At 41.5% G+C, this 14,145-nt stretch overlaps 1 protein-coding gene across 7 annotated transcripts in view; it reads right to left on the bottom strand.

Moving 5' to 3' along the window:
* Positions 1 to 14,145, bottom strand: part of bt (projectin protein bent) — a 243,329-nt gene that overhangs the window by 59,911 nt on the left and 169,273 nt on the right. For all 7 annotated transcript variants that reach the window (XM_075671547.1, XM_075671549.1, XM_075671550.1 and 4 more), the window contains 14 exons: positions 13,281 to 13,562; positions 11,732 to 12,031; positions 10,739 to 11,041; positions 9,742 to 10,023; positions 9,166 to 9,342; positions 8,183 to 8,305; positions 7,155 to 7,454; positions 6,118 to 6,399; positions 4,975 to 5,165; positions 3,867 to 3,981; positions 2,849 to 2,984; positions 1,978 to 2,144; positions 944 to 1,225; positions 32 to 328 (listed from right to left, as the gene is read on the bottom strand). In XM_075671547.1, the coding sequence (XP_075527662.1) occupies positions 32 to 328; positions 944 to 1,225; positions 1,978 to 2,144; positions 2,849 to 2,984; positions 3,867 to 3,981; positions 4,975 to 5,165; positions 6,118 to 6,399; positions 7,155 to 7,454; positions 8,183 to 8,305; positions 9,166 to 9,342; positions 9,742 to 10,023; positions 10,739 to 11,041; positions 11,732 to 12,031; positions 13,281 to 13,562 (3,237 nt within the window). The remainder of the gene's footprint in view (positions 1 to 31; positions 329 to 943; positions 1,226 to 1,977; positions 2,145 to 2,848; positions 2,985 to 3,866; positions 3,982 to 4,974; positions 5,166 to 6,117; positions 6,400 to 7,154; positions 7,455 to 8,182; positions 8,306 to 9,165; positions 9,343 to 9,741; positions 10,024 to 10,738; positions 11,042 to 11,731; positions 12,032 to 13,280; positions 13,563 to 14,145) is intronic.

Genomic DNA, 14,145 nt, shown 5'->3' with positions numbered 1-14,145 from the left:
TAACCAGCATATTGAAGCATTCTTTGCTCACCAAATGGATTCTTAGCAGTGATGGCATCCTTAGTGGTTGCATACGGAGAGTCACCCTCCTTGTTCACTGCCTTCACTCGGAAGTGATACTGGTGCTGGTTGGCCAAGCGTTCAGCCTTCACTGTGGTGCCCATAGTTTCGGCAACAGGTGTCCAGATTCCAGAGTCCAGGTCCTTCTTCTCGACCACATAGTGCAAGATGTCGCAACCACCATCATCCTTGGGTGGCTTCCATGACACCTCACAGTTGTCCTTGGTGATCTTGTCAATTTTGATCATCTGTGGTGCCTGTGGCACGTCTGCAGAAGGAAGGTTTCAAGATTAAAACAATAAATGTGGCTTGTGGGTGCTGCACAAGCACACATTATTTGATAGTGTATTTAAAACTAACAAAAAATGATAAATGCATTCACAAGCAAAAGCTATTGCACATTCGAAGCCTCAACAATGCCCTAGAAAAAAATGCAAATTAAGTAATGCGATTAAGTACCAGCCATTGAATTTTCTTTTATGCACCTTTACCAAGTTCTCTATTATGTCTCTTTTTCACAGTCAACCAACAAGCATGTCATTTTTGAAGATATCTTTTAGCAATAAAATTTGTATGATTCAATAACTGGAAAATGAAACTAACAAGCCAATGCTACAGTGCAAAATAATCAAGTATCCCTCCAAGTATACTTCAGGTTAAATTACATGTTCAAGTACATGTCGAAGTTAGACATTCTTGCTTGCAACAACTGTATGTGAGCTCAAGGGTAAACTATCCAAGCATCATACTAAATATAAATGACAATCAGGTAAAAGAATAGCAGCTTATCGTTTGATCTTTAGCAATACACACTTAAGATACAAATGATACTGCAGGAGGTATGTTAACATAGGACAGCTAGCGCACTGAATTTAATGCTTACCCATAACCGTGACATTGACTTTAGCAGTGTCTGTGCCGTTGGGATTAGTTGCAGTCAGGATGAGCATGCCACTGTCACCACGCTCAGCATTGCGCACTGCCAGCTTGGTCTTGTAAGGTTCGTGCGAGATGGTCCAGCGTTTGTCGTCCTCTAGGCTCTTGCCTTCCATGGACCACTTCTTGTTTGGTGGAGGCTCGCCAAGGACAGGCACTTCAAACTCAAAGCTCTTGCCAACCTTTATACGAATGTCATGCAGGGCAGTGCGATCAATCCTCGGAGCCACTGTCAAAACACAAGGCATGATATCACACACGTTAGGATGTAATGTTGCTACGACAAAAGAGCGATTCACATAGCATATCTTACATCCTAGTTCTGTTTACAAAGGGTGCTGCAGTGGAGGACTCTAGACTAACTTTGACTACTGGTCATTTTTTTTAATGACATCTTGTCACATCAGTTATTTCCTATTGTGTTCTTATTAGAATGCCACTGTTGCATCCAGAAAATAAATTCAGTGCTTAGCATTTAGCAGCAGAAGGGCTGAAAATAATGCTTTTCAGTGCGTTTCTAAGCATTTAAATGAAATAGTGGGCTGCTAACACTTAAAATTTCATATCAGGCGAGGAACAGAGCACATGCACTTTCACATGCAGGAGTAAATTAATGCACACAAAGAAATTACTCCTTTTGAAAGGCTTCCTAAACTGTGAATGAACAGCATTTCAGAGAACCACATTTTATGATATCAGACAAACAAATAAGGCATCAAAAGCAACAAAATATTTCTTCCTCACACAACATAAGAACTAAAATAGTGCTAGTTCACTTTTGACAAACTGTGTATGTATACAAAGTGTCTGGAATTCAAGGAATCGCAGTCACAGACCAAGTAAGATGCCATTGGATATTTTAAAACCCCCATGGGTGCCATCTTTACAATGTATCAGACAGAAGTCTATTGAGGTTGTCTGTTAATGAAAAAATTTAAGATCTGACGCAGAGTGCTGCTCCTCAAGTCAGACAAAACTTACTGTTTTTGGGCCGAGCAACGTGCTGGCCAGTGGACTCGCTCGGAACTCCTGGGCCGCCCTTGTTGACAGCCCTGACACGGAACTCGTATGGAGTGCCCTCGATGAGATCACCAACCTTTGCATTAGTCTCATCAGCTGGGACTTCCATGACCGGTGTCCAGTCAGGACTGGCAGAAATAGAAATCAGATGTTGGTTTCAATCGCAGTGCTTGTCCTTACACTCTTCACCCTATAAATGGGTTTCATGCCACATATGCAGTTGGCTAATGAAAATTTTGACGTCATTTTGCTACATGTGGCTCTTCGCTAAACAAACTGTGCAGTACCTAACATTACATAAGCTTACACTTTAGTTTACATCTCGTCAGAAATTCCTTGATTCTTTAAGGATGAGTGTCAGTTCAAGTAACACAGAAATAATCCATGTTTTCTTATACTACATAAAGAAAGAGCAAAAGAACATAGACATAATGAGTGCTAACTTGTATAGGTAAATGCTTTACAGTTACTCAATGCCCATTTCACAAATATGTGCTGAATGCCAGCTGCGGCAGAAGATAGTGCGTCAAGGCACAAAAGTGGAACATCAAATATTAATGACAACTGAAGGGGTTAAGCCAAACACAATATTCATCCCTTCTGTCAAGGCTGCAGAGCTGTCCAGTAAAGATTCCAGAAAGTGCAACCTGATAGCAGATGCCAGGTTATAAGTAAGGTAAATTCTTATGTTCAATGCACACTAATGCAACTTCCTTGCTGGATATTTATTGTTTGCAGGCGTAGACAGCAGGTGGTTTACAGCAATAAAAAAATGTCAATATGTAGAATGCATACAAAGTACACATATAATGATTGATGTGATAGGTCTCACTTGTATTTGTCCTTCTTCTCAATAACGTAGCCCGTGATGGGTGATCCTCCATCGTTTTCAGGTGGTGTCCACTTAAGCTTCACAAAGTCTTTGTCGTAGTCCTCAATCTCTGGTTTGCCGGGACTACCAGGCTCGTCTTAAGAGTAGGAAAAAAATGCACCAAGGTACAGCTGACAAAAGTTCAGAAACATATTCTATTTTGTTTTGAGTGCCACGACCAGAAAGATAGGAGCCAAAACAAAATGTGTGGATGATTACCTTATTTGCCAGTTACATAACATGATATAGTTAATTCCAAGGTTAAACTGCTTTAGGAGAATGCAATGGCTTAGGCAAACACTTCAATATGGGAAAAGGGTAACCAACACAGCATGCAATAATAATATATGGGGTTTTACGTGCCAAAACCACTTTCTGATTATGAGGCACGCCGTAGTGGAGGACTCCGGAAATTTAGACCACCTGGGGTTCTTTAACGTGCACCTAAATCTAAGTACACGGGTGTTTTCGCATTTCGCCCCCATCGAAATGCGGCCGCCGTGGCCGGGAAACACAGCATGCAAGCAATGATGATTCAGCTTGGTGGCAAGAGGTGCTAAGAGAAAAATTTTAACACCAAGAACCTGAGAATAGAGTGGGTGTGCGATACAATAAAGTTGAGGAAAGTAATAACAATGGCAATCCCATGTGAGAATGAAACAGCAGACTAAAAGGATGTAGTGTAAAAGGGGGCAGAGCAAAAGATCAATACTGTCCATGGGAAACAACATAAACGAAGACGAGATGTTCAAACAATGTGCGCCGTAATGATTTGACCTCATATTGAAACTGCAAAAGTCTGTGGCACATATTGTTAGGGAAGTGATACTGCTGGTGTATAGATGATGGGAGCTGCAATATTATGACTGTATGTTTTTGATATATGATTGCTATGTATATGTCTGCAATATTATTATTAACAGGCATGATCGGAAGGCCATGACAGATATTAAGGACAAAACAAAGACTGCAGTTTTACCGAATGGATTCTTGGCAACAATGGATTTGTCAGCTTCAAGGGGTTCAGACTCGCCCTGGCGGTTGGCAGCCTTTACTCTGAACTTATATGTCTTGCCAGGCTGCAATCCCTTTACCTGCATGGCATATGGCAAGAAGATAAGAAGCCAGCATAAGCTCTATATTCGTTGACGCGCTCTTTAGAGGCAAAATATTATTTTTATAGTACTGCGATCATCAAATTAAACATTCCACTTCTCAAGAAAAGCATATATGACCATTATGCACTAAATCGCACACAATTTAAGAGCTTATAACCATTTTTTTAAAGCAGTATCTCAACAGCAAAAATACTTATCAACAGATTATGGGGCAAATTAGAAGGCTAGCAGAGCATCTCTGCTCAATTTGACTATTTTCGTACATTTATTAACAATTGCTTTTTCTTCAAGGCTGCTTTAGGTGCTGTTGTAGCTAAATATTAAAAATTAAATTAGGGGGTTTTATGTGCCAGAACCACTTTCTGATTATGAGGCACGTCGTAGTGGAGGACTGCGGAAATTTCGACCCCATGGGGTTTTTTAACGCGCACCTAAAACTATGTACACGGGTGCTTTCGCATTTTGCCCCCATCGAAATGCGGCCACTATAGCCGGGATTTGATCCCGCAACCTCGTGCTCAGCAGCCCAACACCATAGTCACTGAGCAACCACGGCGGGTTGTTGTCGCTAAACAATTAAACTAGCTAAACCTCTGTTCATTACTTTTCTTCAGCCTTGTATTAGCTATGTATACAACTATGATGAAAACCTAATAAACAATGGCAAACAAAGCTTCTTGGTAAAGCGCACAGTCTGAAATTAACAAATGCAGTGCATTGCATATTTAGGCTGCATAACAAGAAACTCCTGCTCTTTTCTTTTTTTTTAAGCTCCATTAATACATAAATTGATGTCTCAAGATGTATACCTTAAATGCTACCATATCAGTGAAACCTTCAATATTGTCTCACTAAGAATCTATTTCAATGTTATGCATGAAATTTTCATTGTTTTACCATCCATAATACTGGAATAAAGCATTGCATATTGATGTTTAAAGGTGCCTTCAAGATGAGAAACGAGCTAACCTTCATCTGAGTCTCGGGCCCAATGGTGTCACCAGCTGGGACCCACAGGCCTGTGTTGGGGTCAAGCTTCTCAACAACATAGTGGTCAACAGGCACACCACCATCATCCACAGGGGGATTCCACTTGAGTGTGCAACCTTCTGCATGGACATCTTCAATTTTGAGGGGTCCTCCGGGAGGTGTTGGCTTGTCTGCACAAAATGCAGCAATTGGTGAGTAATTTCCTCAAGTATTCAGTAGAAAAATTGATTTGCCATCTCAACCTTACAAAAGTGGATGTCCAGCAAAGCTGTTGAAAACCGCCACTACAACTGCTGAAGGGGTATGAATGCTTTATTGCTTTAGAGTAATGCTAGTAAAGGTAATTCTGACAGCACACCACTGGCCATAGCTGTGCTGCAACAACATTGAAATCAGTTGCTAGGCTGGTTCTTTTATATACGAAAGGCTAAGGACATCACTCCCCACATCGCAAGCTGCCGCAGCGATGTCCCCTTGCACAACAGTAACCTTTACCAGGACACATATGTGGGGAAAGCTTCGTGCTTCGCGTTGTTATCAGGAGCGTCTTATCATCAATTATGTGGTTGAGATGCTTGTTTTGTGCTTGTTCTTATTGAAACAAATGCTGTTCTGTATGTTGTATGCATGATTCCAAAGAATGCAGGCACTGTTCACTTCACTTTGCCGAGTGCTTGAAGCCTCTGCCTTACGGGAGTACGAGCCGCTGCTTCTGGCTCTGTACTGCTGCTGGGATTGGCCCACATTTTTGCTGGTGGATGCGGACACGAAAAATACTGACCAACTAGAGGCTAATAGCTTCGCTGTAAAACTGTGAAGCAGACAGTTTCGACATTTTCGCTCTTTAAAAAGATGTAAAAAGAAAGAAAGTGCTTTCAGCATGGCAATATTACTTACGAAAAAAGGCAAAAACCCGTATGGCATTAAGTGTAGCACCTGACCACCAGTATGATGCCACATACTGAAGTGAACTTACATACGACCCTTGTCAATATAATCTTGCTCCAAATGGAACTACTAATTTTGCAATCTACCATATCAAACAAAAGCCTAAGCATGCGTTTGCTTAGACTTTGCACTGACTATGCCTTTCCTGAGGCAGTCTATGGTATACTGACTCACCGAGGACAATGACTTCAACGTCAGCAACATCCTTCCCATGCTCGTTGACAGCTGTGATGGTGTAAGTGCCACTGTCAGCACGCTGTGCATGCCGCACATTGAGCTTGGTATTGTAAGGAACGTTGGTCAGCTTGACATGGTCTGTGGCGACCACCTTCTTCCCCTTCAGGGTCCAGGTGACCTCCGGCGGTGGCTCACCAATGATGTTCACGTCAAAGTTGAAGTTCTGCCCAGCCTTAATGCGCACCTTGTCCAAGTTTGTACGGTCAATCTTGGGCGCCACTGGAACAGCAACGAAAAATAAAAAAGAATTGTCAGCAGCCCTGAATTGAGTGGAACAATGTCCACTACAACACAACTGATGGAGCCTATTCAGTGTTAAATTCGTTTAGCATTTCATGATTAAAGCGCTGCTTTTACTGCTCTGTGTTTATCAACTAGCAGTATTAACCACCAGGGGTGCTTCACATTTGACAAGTGTCTGCTTCATGTTGTAATACTGAGACACACCCCAACAAAGCAAACAGTGAAAAGTGTGAATGAAGTTGTCAGCTGACATTTAGATGACCTAAGGTTTCTCGGGAAAACGAAAGTTAAGCAGGCTGCAAACATACAATTGTGTGAATTCCCAGTGGAGTATTGTACTCTGCCATTTGCCACATCTTTTATAGAGCAAGAAATGTCTCAAAGTTGCCGCACCTAAGCAGAGAAGCATGAGGGAAAAGCATAGCAGAGAAACTCCATAACAGTGTCCGAATATGGACGTCTAAATAATTTCACATAAGGAAAAGCACCAGAGGAGGTGCAGAAGGGGAAGAAGTGACAGGTGGTGTCTGCTAGCATGGTAACTGCAGTGACGAGGTAGTTACACTTTCAGGTCACCAAATGACACGAGCATTTGATGAGCGCTTACCCCGGTGGAGCGTTTGTGATATTACCTGGCCTTGCTCTAAAGCACAGCTCCTTCCATTACTGCCTCTTTCTCCACAGTAAAAGCAATCTTTAAGAGACTGGCCACTTGTTCCAAATGAACTCACACTTGCGTGGCTTGGTGATGATGGGCAGCGTAGCATCACTGGGCTCGCCTGGTCCTGCTTTGTTGACGGCGATCACTCGGAACTCGTACGGCTGGTTGGCTGCCAGGTCTCCAACCGTGGCCTTTGTTTGAGTGGCAGGCACTTCGGCTGCCTTCTCCCAGTTGCCCCACTTGTCCTTCTTTTCAATGATGTACTTCTCCACTGGAGCACCGCCGTCCTTCTCCGGCGGAGTCCACTTGAGGTCCACGTGGTCCTTGTCCCAGTCTGTGGCTTCAACGTTGCCTGGCTTGCCGGGCTCATCTGGTGAATGTGAACAAATGCAAGAGTAACATCACCGTAGAGCACACAACTAATCAGAAAAGCCCATGTTTCTCATAAAAGCACATTCCTTCAAGAAGCAATACTTCATAAAAGTTGGGCCCCTACAATACATCAAGAGTGCTGAGGATTCATCATGGGCTCACAGTTTTGATGCAAATACAGTAAATGCAAAGTAATGGTAAGATGTATGAAACGTTGTTGAAAGTAAAGTTAGCATAACTGATAAGAGTGTAGTATTGATATATACCATTTAACATTTTATCTAGAATGTTAAAATAATGAAAAAGCAGATGAATTTTCCATAAAGTTTCTTGAAAGAAATCAAGCAATGACCAATGTAGCCTTTCTCTGCCTAAACATAGGCATGCAGAGTTAGGGGAAGAAAAATACATACATACTTTTCTGGTACTATTTTTTGTTAAAGTTAGGCCGTGGAAAAATGAAAAAGAAGCAAAAAACAAAAAAAAGTAAAAATTGAAATGACATTATTTGTTTCAGTTTTTCATACGATAAAGAGCAGCCTTGAAAGATGCACATTCTTCAAACACTGAAAGCATCTTATGAGAGTGACATGATGTGCTATAAGAGAGGAACATACAACATGCAGTGTCCTTTATTTGGCTTTACATAGCATTGTCTTTGCATTAAATAACAGACTGTGATTTTACTAGGTTATACACCCTGTTTGGTAAGATATGGTCACTTACCAAATGGATTCTTGGCTACAATGGTTCCATCCATCTCAAGAGGCTCACTTTCTCCTTCTTTGTTCAAGGCCTTGACCCTGAACTTGTATTCCTTTCCTGGAGTCAGACCAGTCACATCCATTCCTGCATTGAATCACAGTGCCACCATGATTACACAATCAATTGGAAGATATCTACTTATGCTGAGTCAATGTTGCTGTATGGAGCTATTAAGCTGCCACTGACACCAGAATACATCATTCTAGACACTCTTTTGAAGAGAAATATTTACCTCTACCAGAAAAAAAAAAGAAGAAAAGAGAAAGATAGTAAGGAAGCTTACATGCATTCCACAAATATTAATAAGGAAGGAAAGCAGTAATGAGAAATGGTTAAGTAGGAACAACCCCTAATTTAAGCTAACCAGTGGAAAACAGTATAACCTTTGCAGGCACACACTCACTGATGGCAGACAAAAGTGGGATCAGTGCATAATAATGCCAATTACGAAAAACATTGGGTGTCAGTTTAAACATGCCTAAACAAGAAATGATATCAGTGAGAAGTATGGCAATTTAAATAAAAAAATCTTACCACTTTTCTAGGTCACATATAGTTGCCATAACTGTTGTGCAGCCTGAATGACACTGTTCATTATCAGATGTCTATAAAATGCAGAGACAATGTGACTGGCTACTGAAAATATTCAATCACATTTTATTTTTGGCCAACTGTACAGCAGTTCGTTTCCAGTGAGAAAATGCACCCATCAGAAATACAAGATAGAGCAATGAAGCAGAGACAAAAATTATTTAGCAAGTGTAAACATGCATAAAAACAGAGGGTAAAAGGTAGGAATCATTCTACGTTGTGTTTTCAATGTGTGCTAATTTGTATCCATGGTCTAACTTGCCAAAACTGCAGTCTCATATCAGTGCCTAGATGGGTAAATAAGAACCTGCAGTTATGAAAAATTCTAAACAAAATGCTGTGCCATAGCTTACCAGGCTCCTTAGTCTTGCCAACAGGAACCCAGACACCAGTTTCGGGGTCCATCTTTTCCACCAGGTATCCATCAAGTGGCATGCCTCCAGTGTCCTTGGGTCGTTTCCATTTGAGCTTGCAACCCTCCTTGTGGACATCAGAGACCTCCAGAGGACCTTCAGGATTTCCTGGAACATCTGCAATGGATGCACAGCATGTCCATAGTGGGCCCATTCAATTCAGATGGCCAAAAATTGTGGCTGAAATTCCTCCTTTTATATAAGGTAGATTTTAGATTAGCTTTAGGGTTGCTTTTGCAAAGAAAATAAATTTAGTGTCAGTTGCCCTTATTTTTTTAACTGCACACCTAAATTACACAATTGTGAACTAAGTAAACCAGTTTTAATTTGTATTTATAAGGCCTTGTAAGAACAAGTGTCATTATTGTGACCTGAAAAAGAGTGTCATTTAGCCGAGTGAACCCTTATTCTGTTTAACCTCGGTAAAAAACTACAAGTGTAGGATTAGCCTTGTTCACTTTGTGCCCGGAAGTTTGTCTAATGGTGTGTTAGCCTCAAGTCAATTAAAGTGCTTACCCAGAACATTGACAGTGACTGTGGCTGCATCCTTGCCAGAGCTGTTTGTGGCAGTGATGGTGTACTTTCCAGAGTCACTGCGTTCAGCCCTCCGCACAGCCAACTTAGTATTGTAGTCTTCAGTTTCAATGTTGCGATGAGAAGTGGATTTGATGGTCTCATCATCTAGAGACCAGACGATGGTTGGAGGAGGCTCGCCCTGAACGTTAACATCAAACTTGATTGGCTGTCCAGCCTTGATGGTTAAGTCATGGAGGTTCTTGCGGTCAATGCGTGGTGCCACTGAAATGAGGAAAAAGAGCTTGGATTAAGTGAAGTGGTCCAGAGCTAAAAACTCCCATAATTATTTTATATACCTATAAAACAAATATGATGGTAAAATAAAGCACAGCCGAAAGGATCAATATGAGGACAGAAGAAAGTGAGAACAAGTTTTCTGATTGAATTGGCATGCCAGCTCTCTCTAAGGAGGCAGATCAGTTCTGTGGAAGCCCACGAGGTGGAGTAACCTTCATGAAAGAGAAATATTGTCATATCTACCCAAGAAGTAGAACAAAGCTACTCTTCAATAAATTATAATATTTACATAACTGAAAGGACTTAGAGTCACCATATTGCAAGCATCAGTTGCTTCCACTATGAAGTGGTTGTACTGTATAAAGAAACATTGTCGTATCACATCCAGGCCATATAAATATTTGTCAATATTAGTGAAACAATCTGCTGATATATGGACAACTACCAACATGACAGCACAGAAGAACCCTTGTAAATACGTACGAGAAACGATGAGAGCAAGGGGAGGGTGGGTTCTAGCGATATGAAAACCACAAGACATATGCCACAACAAGGAATGAAGGCTTTACTAAGAGCAAATCCTAGAAATTTTTCATGGACCTTAAATTATAAACCCTTTCCTAACCTTAAGCCACATCTTTATACAAAGAGCTGCTACCATAAATTGTGCAAGCAATCAGAAGTCAGAGAAGGATCTTACAGAATCTTGGCTTAGCCACAACAGGCTTGGAGGCTTCACTGGGCTCTCCAGGACCGGCCTTGTTGACGGCGATGACGCGGAACTCATACTCCTTTCCTTCATCCAAGAAAGGAGCGGTTCCCTTGCACTGGTCGCCAGGCACCTCGGCTGCCTTCTCCCAACGGGGGCTGCCCTTTTCTTTCTTCTCGATCAGATAATGCGAGATGGGAGCACCTCCGTCCTTGTCTGGTGGCGTCCACTTGAGGTCCACATGGTCCTTATTCCAGTCCGTGGCCTCCGGCTTTCCAGGAGCCGACGGGGCATCTGTTCAGGTGAAGGAAATATGCATTGGCATTGAAAATTGCAAAGACATAATGGCGGTAGCATTATACAGGTAGGTTAAGCACTAACAGCAAATTTGCCAATTAACAAAATCGGATAATGTCGTTATACGTTCGACAGTCTATGTTGGAGTGCTGGGAGCTTTTCAGTTGTGGCTGGTTTAAGTAAGAGGCGCAATGGTGAGTATTCTGCTTGCATGTATACAGTCATTGTCACATTTAACTCAAACATTCCTTTTAAGCGCCTCTTTGCTTCTTTTGCAAAGGGTGCTAAAAATGTTTGATTGAGATGTCTTGAATGTGCTAGCTTAATGTGTTGTTCTTCCAAAATATTCAACGTTTCCGCCATAAGGCTTATGTTTATTAAAGTTAGGTTGCTGTAGGTGTGTCTTAATTATTTGGCTTAAGTCTGGTAGTGGTTGCACATCACTCTGTTTACCAAGCCATCTTGTTTTATCAAATATCAAGCACAATGCTGCAATGTACATTACTAAAACAAACATGCCCTGCGTTCTATGAATGAAAAGTAATGCTGCTGTGCATATTCAATGTACGTGCAGCCTAATTTTCATAGAAAATTTAAGCATCCAAGTGCAGACTCTAAGATCTGAGAAGCCTAGGAACTTTGCTTCTTCAGATAGTTAAGGTAACTTTACTTCTTAGACTTCATTACCATATGGGTCCTTGGCCGTGATGGGAATGTCAGTCTCCAGAGGCTCAGACTCCCCTTCTTTGTTGACAGCCTTGACACGGAACTTGTAGTCTTTGCCAGGAGTGAGCCCTGTGACTTGGAACTCAGGCGAATGGCTTGCACCAACAGGAACCCATGCACCCGTATCCGGGTCTTGTTTCTCCACCACGTACTTGGTGATAGGCTCACCACCATCATCCTTGGGCTTGTTCCAGGCCAGTTTGCAGCCATTCTTGGTAACATCCGACACCTCCAAAGGACCCTCGGGTTTCGAGGGCTTGGCTACACACAGATATTTTTTATGTCAGGTCTGAAAACTCTAAGCAGACATGCATTTTGCAAGTGGGCACTTTACAATGCCGTAATATTTCGAAGAAAATATTCTGCAGTAATGCATGCAGTTCATTAATAGTGGCCCCATCTCTTTCTCATCTCTATCTCTAGAACAAAGGTCCATCTACAGTAGAATCTTGATAAATGGAATTCGCTTAAATCAAACTGCCACCTAAATGGAACACGGTTCTCATGGTTGGTTGGTTGGTTTTGTATTCATGCAACGCTCAAGCTTTGTCTATCAGTAAATGGGACTCCTGATAAACGGTACCAATTTCCCTGGTCCCTTGAGGCTCCGTTTAAAGAAAGCCTACTGCATATGGTGCATCAGTTCTGCGGAAGCCCGCAAGGTGGAGGAAAGTACATGAATGGGAAAAATTGGCATCCACCCGAACTGTAGCAAGAAGCTACAAAGGAAACCCATATGGGTTTCTCAGAAAGAAAGCCTGGCAGTTGAAGAAAAATTTGTCCTGGTCCTGGACCAATTTTTTTTTCAACTGCAAGGCTTTCTTTCTGAGAAACTTGTATGGGTTTCCTTTGCAGCTTCGTGCTAGAATTTGGGCACATGCCAATTTTCCTTTTTCAGTCTACTGCAGTTTATGTGTCATGAAACTCATTTAATATAAACCCATTTTTGACAGCAATCCTTGGAGAATAGCAAATGTGTGAGCTTTGTACTAGTGAGCAACAGATGCGCATCATTCAGCCATTATGCTGCGATGTTGATTGACTAAGTTAGCAACTTGCTGCATGAAAATTGGTAGCCCTTGCAATATGAAGTCTATGAGGAGTTCTATGACAGCTATGATATGAGAGCTCCTCACAGGGGTCTGAACAAATATATGGCCTCTCTATACTTAATCTTTTCAACTCAGCCTCTCTCATCTTAATAATGGCAACAGAAAGGAGAGGAAATATTAAGCCTTGTATACTGAGTGGGTCATGTGATTGCTTCGATGCAAATAAATCATTTAAAATAGTCCACCAGAACAACACATTCAACATCTTTAGAAGCTGTACCATGGCAATAAATGATAACCAACACACTACATTGACGAGTGAGACTGCGACATGCAACACTGAATTTTTGCCATCATGCATTGGGACAAAAAGCAAGGAGAGCACTTTTGTACTAACACTTGCATAAGCAATATAACTGTGCCAGTGATTGTAAAATGGACAGAGAAGAGTAACTTACAAATGACGTTGACTTCCACCTCAGCCTCGTCTGTTCCATACTGGTTGGAGGCAATGATCTTGTAGACACCATTGTCCTTCCTTTCAGCACGGTCGCAGGTCAGTTTCGTGTTATAGGGAACATTTGTGATATTCAGTGTGGGACGCTCAGCCACAGGCTTTGCTCCAAGCATCCAGCTAATGCTTGGGGGTGGTTCGCCCTGAACCTTAACATCAAACTCAAAGTCTTGTCCAACTTTGATGGTGATAGGTTTCAGGCTGCGGCGGTCAATCTTGGGAGCCACTGTACAAAATACAAACACCAGGTGTTAATGAAGTAGAATCTGATATATGCATTAAACGCAATGCGAAGGCATAATTAAAAGTAGCAAGAACATGTGATTAATAAAAGTAAAGCACTTATGTTATCTTACAAACTTCAAATTAACATTTCATGGCAGCTACACTTTGACAGTTAAGTAAGCAAGAGCACATGATGGACAATAAAAGTAAAGCACTTATGTTATATTACAAATTTCGAATTGACATCTCATGGCAGCTACACTTCTACAGTTAAATAACCTGCAGACATTTATACACAAATTAGCAATGATGTTGCGGACCAACTGTAGAAAATTGTGGGAAAGTCGCAGCATTGAGTTTATCCACTACATGAATGTGTTGTTGGCTTTGATGAGGCAAATCATATCAGTGCTCTTCAAAGTGGCAAAAGCTCAAAGGAATGGATTAGAATGAATAATTAATTTTAACTTATATCACAAGAAGTGCATCACCTGTTAAAAATGCACAAAAATCAGCGTATAGATATATGTGCTACTGCTGAATTTTCAACATTGATGCCATCTATTACTGCAGTGGTCCAAGTG

The sequence above is a fragment of the Dermacentor variabilis genome, chromosome 10 (assembly GCF_050947875.1).
Source record: "Dermacentor variabilis isolate Ectoservices chromosome 10, ASM5094787v1, whole genome shotgun sequence".
Taxonomy (NCBI): domain Eukaryota; kingdom Metazoa; phylum Arthropoda; class Arachnida; order Ixodida; family Ixodidae; genus Dermacentor; species Dermacentor variabilis.
Note: the sequence above shows the minus strand (reverse complement) of the source record. Positions and strands in the feature narration are given on the sequence as shown.